The 6994-nt window shown below is 42.4% G+C and overlaps 1 protein-coding gene across 1 annotated transcript in view; it reads right to left on the bottom strand.

Moving 5' to 3' along the window:
* The window catches only part of LOC132983577 (ATP-binding cassette sub-family C member 12-like), an 18975-nt gene extending 16942 nt beyond the window's left edge, over positions 1-2033 (bottom strand). The window contains exons 1-3 of the mRNA XM_061049984.1: positions 1889-2033; positions 1466-1702; positions 352-525 (exon numbers count right to left, since the gene is read on the bottom strand). Of these exons, the coding sequence (XP_060905967.1) occupies positions 352-525; positions 1466-1702; positions 1889-1912 (435 nt within the window). The 5' untranslated portion in view covers positions 1913-2033. The remainder of the gene's footprint in view (positions 1-351; positions 526-1465; positions 1703-1888) is intronic.
* Positions 2034-6994: the final 4961 nt, after the last annotated feature.

Raw genomic sequence — 6994 nt, 5'->3', positions numbered from 1 at the left:
GAGGCCAAGTTAAGAAAATAATTGAATAAATTAAATGAAAATAAAAGTCTGTCAAATCCTTGGGCATTTTCAATTGTTTAAAAATGGGAAGGAGCCCAGCGGGAGAGGGCGGGGCTTAACAAAGGGTCAATTGATGTTTGACATTGACTCACAGGCCGGAGAGAGTAAGGATGGGGGACTGCATGATGCCCCCCTTCTTTAGAGGTTCTTGGAGGAGAAAACCCAAGACTAGTGATTTCCCTTGTCTACAGTTTTTGTGCTAAGCTAACCTAACCATGTCCTATCTCTCGTTTCTGCACTCTTATCTGCGTTATCGCAGCGTTATCTGCGTGTGTAAGTGTTGGAACAGACCTGCAGAACGATGAAGATGAGGAAAATGAAGAAGCCGATGAGAGCGGTGTAGTCGAGGATGTAGCAGGTGTACATGGAGCAGATGACGAGCAGGAGGGGGAAGGGCAGCACCAGAGGGCCCAACAGGACCGCACCAAACACCTTATTACTGTCGCTGGTTAAAACATTCACCATCTGATCCACAGACAGGCAGAAAAACACAGGCAGGCTGTCGTCACATATATCAGAGTAATTATCTCTGCTTTTAAAGTTAAATGGGATGTATTGAATAAGTGCAGATCCAACATAGATAGTAAACTTAGTAAGACAGTTTATATTACCTGAAGAAGGCTAGCAGTTCCTCATGACTGCAGTTCTCTGTGTTAAGCTACGCTAACAGTTTCCGCAGGCAGCTTCCAGGGTTTTGTGTTACGCTCAGAGTTTTCCCTCTTCAAGCAGAGTTTAAGATTAGCTTGGTTTACTTTTTTCATATGCTGCTAGTGTTTGAGGTAAGCTAGGCTGACAGTTGCTCACTGCTGCCAGATCGTTAGCTAAACCAAGAGTTTAGTTAAGTTAAGCTTATCCCCTACAGTACGTTCAGCCTTAAGGTAAGGTAAGGTAACATTATTTATTCCCGGACCCCAAAACTTGGGCTAAGCTAGCCAAACATTTTCCAACAGCTGCTTGTTTTTGTGATAAGCTTGGGTAACAGTTTTATCCATGCTAACACTTTCACACCTACACTTAACAAAAAGTTTCCCGCTGCCTCCAGTATGCAGCTTAGACGACCAGAAGTTTCCCCCTGCTTCCAGTCTTTGTGCTAAGCTAGTCAAACAATTTCCTTATTCTTCCTTGAGCCAAGCTAGCCTTACAGTTTTAGCTTTGCTTCCAGTGTTTGGGCTGTTCTCAGCTAACAGGTAGGAGTTATTTATGTATTTATTTCAAACACAGAAAATACAAATATAATGCTTCAATGAGAATTGAAGAAAGGGATGTTTTTAACAACAGAAGATGAAGAGTTTTAGCTCGTCCAGTTGAAAAGCCAGGTGGTAACAACACACACAGAGATGAAACCAAAGCTTACACCTGAACCCTGGAGGAGAAGAGAACCTTTCCTGGATGTATTAATCCTCACCTGCCCCACAGAGACTCTGCTGTGTGTCCTCAGAGAGATGATCTTGCTGAAGCCCAGCATGCAGAAACCTGCCTTCAGTCTGATTCCTGTTCTCAGGTTAATGGCCCAGCTCAGAGTGAGGCAACAAACCCTGAAGAGCTCCACAGAGACCAGACCAAAACACAGAGCCATGCCATCCCAGTATGAAGATGACTCCAGGTGGAGGATGTGGCTGAGGATCCCGAAGACCAGGACGCCCTGATAGATACAGAAACATAATGAGGACCTGACTCTGAGTAATAAGAAGGACTGGAGAAGACGCTTACAGACATTAATAAGACATGAGAGGACACATATTATGAGGACCGGACAACACAGAAGTCCTACGTCTATTATAGTTTATGGTCTGTGTTGTCGACTGTATGCACTCAAAATGAGACTCACTGAGCCGACGAACAGAGACAACATGAAGAGGATGTTGATGCAGAGGACCAGCAGAAGTCTGTCTCTCTGAAAGCGAAGGAGCACTCGAGTCAGAGACGCTTTCTGCAGACCGACGGCACACACTTCCTCTTCCCACAGCGTCCTCAACCTGCACACACACACAAACAAAACATAAAAACAAAAAAACTAATCAAAGGCTTTAAGAATTACTTTCTGAAGTATGTTTTCTATAAAAATAAACTTTAATGTGTATTGTTATCTAGCAGGGTCTCGCCTGTCTCCGTTGGCGTCTGCTCCGTCCAGAGGAGACAGACTGAGCGAGCCGAAGTCCAGCTGTTTCCTGGACATGGACCACATCACAGGAGTCATCCAAGACATGGTGCTGAGGGACAGGAGGCCTGCTTCGTCCAGAGTGCTCCATCTTAACATTGAACAACCAGCAGATGGTTCAAAAACTCACACAATCCCGAGATCTGACACAGACTATCTAAAGCTCGAACCATCTCAGACCAGTATAATTAATCAAAGTGCTGAATCAAAGGTCAACAAGAACTATTTAATCTACAAAATGGGACCTTGAAATCCTGATAAAAAATTATGTCATTCTGTGAAAAGAAGTCCTATCTTTAAAAATGGATATTTGAGTGTCTACCACTTTCTGAAATCTATTTTCTAAACATCTAATTTGAAAAAAATTAAAGGAGCAACCTTTAACTCTGACCCCTAGTGTTTAAAAAGGGTACTGCAGTTCAAATTCTAAACATTGTCGAGAGCTGTCTCCCCCCACCCCCTCCTCTCTAGAGTCGATGCTCACACAGGTCGCCATGTGGTGGACACTGAAGCTTCAGTGTTTAGCCAGCTCTGCATCGATCTGTAAAGCTTTCTGCGTTCTAACCTCTCTCCATTTTTCAAAAAGCATCTCCAATATTGATCCTAGTTTGAGCACGTTTCTGCTCGTGGAGCTTATTAGAAACATGCAGAGGCTTTTTAGGTCGGGTACAATCACTTCTATCTGAACTAGTTCTCTTGCCCGCTTCCATCGCTGCAACACCTGTTGGTTTGACCTGATAACTGGTCTCATATCTGGCAAACCGAGGGGCGTCCAAAACGGTAGTGTGGGGGGAGCCTTAAAAGCGCCTACCTTCTCTGGTCCAAACAAATCCAGAGCATTCAGGACCAGAATCTAAAGTTAGAAGGAGGAAATACTGACTGCTGCATTGTTGTCAGAGAAGCCAGCACTTCAACACAGCATGTTTCCTTAATGTCTGATCATATAGTAAGGTCACTTTATCATTTCATTATGTAGATATCTTACTGATTGGACCTTTAAGATGAGATGTGTAAACTGAATTGACAATAACAGAGGACAATGGGGTTGGTTTGTCTATCCGAGAGGTTTTAACGCTAATTTTCGGCATTTTCCATTTTCCAAACACACAATCTGAACATAAAGACCATCATCACTGAGAGTGCATGAAACGGCCCCGCGCTTACCTTGACCCTTTCTCTGCCTCTGATTGGCTGGAGGGGAAGGTGGGATGGGCTTGGGGTTTCCTCCAATCAGCAGCCTGGCCTCCCTTACCGTCCATCGTTCTGAGACAGAAACAGATAACTGATCAGTCACACTGTAGGGTGAATTTTCTTATAATCATCAGTTTTGTTTTAATGCAGGAGAAGAGTTATTGATAATAAGAGGTGTGGCTGATCTGACTGACAGGTGGCGTTGTGGCCGTGAGGCTTAAGACCAGCCTCAGCTCCAGGTCTTTGCCTAGTTTGAAGTAGCATTTCCAATATGGTGACTGCCATCGCTGGGCTTCAGAAGTCAGCTTTACAAACTAATGGGTGACATCATTTAGAAGACATCCATGTTTATAGAGTCTATGGGCTGCAGGTATTCCTCCTGGAGGCTGCCGACGCTCCCGCCAGCCTCCAGTAGAGGACAGAGGAACGTCTGTATGACTCCCCGGGAGAAGAGTCTAGAAACGTTCACAGCTCATCTCTGAAGCATCGTCAACAAAAAAAGCAGTTTTAAAAATATCTAACACAAACACTCAAACCCAGAGGTTTGAAAGTTCACAGGTTACAAAGAATTTAACAAACATGGATACTTTAACTTCAACAGACTGAGAGAGGAACAGGTAAATGGACTCACCTGATGATATTCAGCTCCACATGGACGCCTCTTTCTGCTGCTGCAACTTTTCAGGAGAACTGGATGTAAACTGGAAACAACCGGAAACTCATCCGACAACAAACACGTCTGTTAGCACACCTGCCTGAGGCCCCCTCCTCAACGGCCGACCTCTCAGCCCAGCCCACCTCGTCCCATCCACTCATGTGATTGGAGAGTAAAGGTGAAATGATCATAACTGTTAATAATGTGATTTTATTTTTAATTGTTTTGAATTGTTATTTGACTTTGTCTTGTTTCCCTTCTTGTTTGATTTTTGCAACATGCTTTTTGTTAAAGTTTAATTTAAAAATCCATGCAAATAGAGACAATCTACATCAATTTGACAAAAAATAAATATTGTAGTGCTCATTTTTTAACCAGCTGAGGGCGCTATCTGCTTTTGACTTCTCTTGTTTGGCAGCTGCAGCTCTGTTCATTTGAAGATATGTTCCCATGCGTGCTTCACATGTTTTTATTTGATTAAGTGTTTGTTTTAAAATCTCAAAAGGTCGTTTTGTCAGATTTTATGGATAGATGGATGAAAACAGGCAGATACACACACTCCACATCAGGGATACTTATAAAATATGCCAAGTTACATTCTTTAAGGATTAGGGGAAAGCTATCTGGGGCCCAGTCACATGGGGAGGGTCCATGGAGGTTAGCAAAAAAAAAAAAACATAGTCCATCCTAATATTAAGCAACAATGAACACATTTTATTTGACACCTAAATACTCACCATGACCTCTTAAAGGAAGAAAGTGTGACTTTTTGATCCAGTAGATGTCGCCCTTGAGCACCAGCATTAAACCAAAACAAACTGATGTTTGGCCACACCTCCTCCATCCTGAAGCCTCCGCTCTCCTGCAGAGACACACCTCCAACCCCCCTCCACTCACGTTCACACGAAGGAGTTATGAATCAGAAAGCACCATAATTAAGCACCATTAAGCGGAAGAGGCAGACAAAATTGCTCAAGGGTCAATCACCTGTGTCCTGCATTGCTGTGTTAGCATGCTAATGTTAGCGCTCTTTAGTTAGCTCGTAGCTTCACATTTCATGTAAACTGACATAGAATGAGTGTGATCTAAAAACTCTTACTAACATCCAAATAATCAGTGAGTATGTTCTTCTTCTTCTCTCTAGTCCTTGACTAAAACAGCTTTTATAAACAAGGGGAGGAGCCAACCGTCCTGTCCATGTAAACACGACTCTGACAACAACACAGCCAGCGGGACTCGAACTTCTCCCTCATTGTAGACAGTCATGACTCAGAGACACATTTACACAGGATAGACTTGTTCTCTGATATATTTATATGCCTTTAATGAAATAAAACACACTTTTTATTGATTGTTGCTGCAGTAAAATGTGCCCTGTTTTAAAATATAAACACCCTCGCCTTAAAATGATATGAACCTTTTATTTGTAATGTTACCGACTTAAGCTAGCCCAGTGAACTTTACTGTTATACCAGTTATGTAGGCCAGTATAGCCATTTGAGGAGTTAGGATACCAGACACAAGTAAGAAGAAGAAAAGGAGGCAGCTGGCTCGGGCGTTTGACCCCAACGAGAGCTTGTTAACAAACGTATTTCAGTCGGCTCCGAAGGCTGATGGGAGCCAGGCAGAGGGAGCTTATGTTAGCCAGGAGGCTATAGCGCTAACAGTACTGATCTAATGTGCATACGTTGAGTTAAATCATATCCTGGGTGGGCCCATTCAGCGGGCTTCTCAGGGGCCCAGGCATTTATGTGGACGGCCCTAAGTGATGTCATGGGAATAAATCAGTCGACAAACAAGACTTCATGTAGTTTTTGAAGGTCCAACATTCACATTTTTAAAAAAAGCTCCTTTTGCTCATTGTGAATTTATGTAAATGTGTATATGTGTGAACCACCAACCTGCCGAGGGACTACAGATAGAAATGAGTCTAAGGCTTCAATCTGCCATGTTTACATGTTTATGTTCATAAAGTGCACTGCCTCTATTTTAAATAAATTAATAAAAACATTTGTCTCTTTGTTGATCCTGTCCTGTAACCGTTTAAGTAATGTTTCAGACAGCAACACAAAAGATCATCATTCCTGGTGCCCCCGAGCAAGGCAAGCCTTTAGACATCCAAATCTTTGAATGGATAAATGAAGGCTGTGTTTGCAGTTTGCTGTTGAACGCATCATCTGACACCTAGGGGTGAAAATACCTTTATATAGAAATAATGCATCTTCTCACTGGTGGACTGAAGAGACATCTGTGTTAAGTTCAGTCTGTTTAATTAGCAGCTTAAAACTCCTCACAGAAGCGTAAATATGTACAATTCATTCATTTATCTTTAGTAATCAGTCTGTTACATTTCTAAATAGTCACTTAAATATATAAACTCAGGCTGGTTCATCCAGACGGCTTTAAAACAATCTATACATTTTATATAAACAGAAAAAACTATGCACTCACAAGTCAAGACATCTGACTTCTTTGTGTCTCTGATGAGTGCGTTGAAGAGGAATGTAAATAAAACTTATTTAACTTAAAGTACTCTGGAAACATGGCTGATGTCTTTGAGCTCATCACGTTTTAATGAATCCTTCAGTTGTCTGTTTAGTTAGAAGCACAGACTTTTCACAGATACAGTAAGCAGCTACATAAATGTCCTGATGTCAAGTGATCCACATCATGCCATAAAACCTTCAATCTTGGAACCCATCGGCTATCGTCTTACAGTGTCTCCAGGTGGACTGGAGGGACTTCTTGGCCAAGACTATAGATGGACGTAGTCTCAGTGATGTCATCCTTTGGTTTCTGAAGAGGCGTTTTGAAGCCTAACAAGGACGGTGGCCATTTTAGAAATCATACTCCACCTGACGCGGGGTACACACTACAAGATAATTGAGCAGATTTCTGGCCTGATTCCTTCTTCCTACAAAAAGTCTGCA

The sequence above is a fragment of the Labrus mixtus genome, chromosome 1, assembly GCF_963584025.1.
Source record: "Labrus mixtus chromosome 1, fLabMix1.1, whole genome shotgun sequence".
Taxonomy (NCBI): domain Eukaryota; kingdom Metazoa; phylum Chordata; class Actinopteri; order Labriformes; family Labridae; genus Labrus; species Labrus mixtus.
The sequence above is the reverse complement of the archived record's forward strand: the minus strand, read 5'-3'. Positions and strand labels throughout refer to the sequence as shown.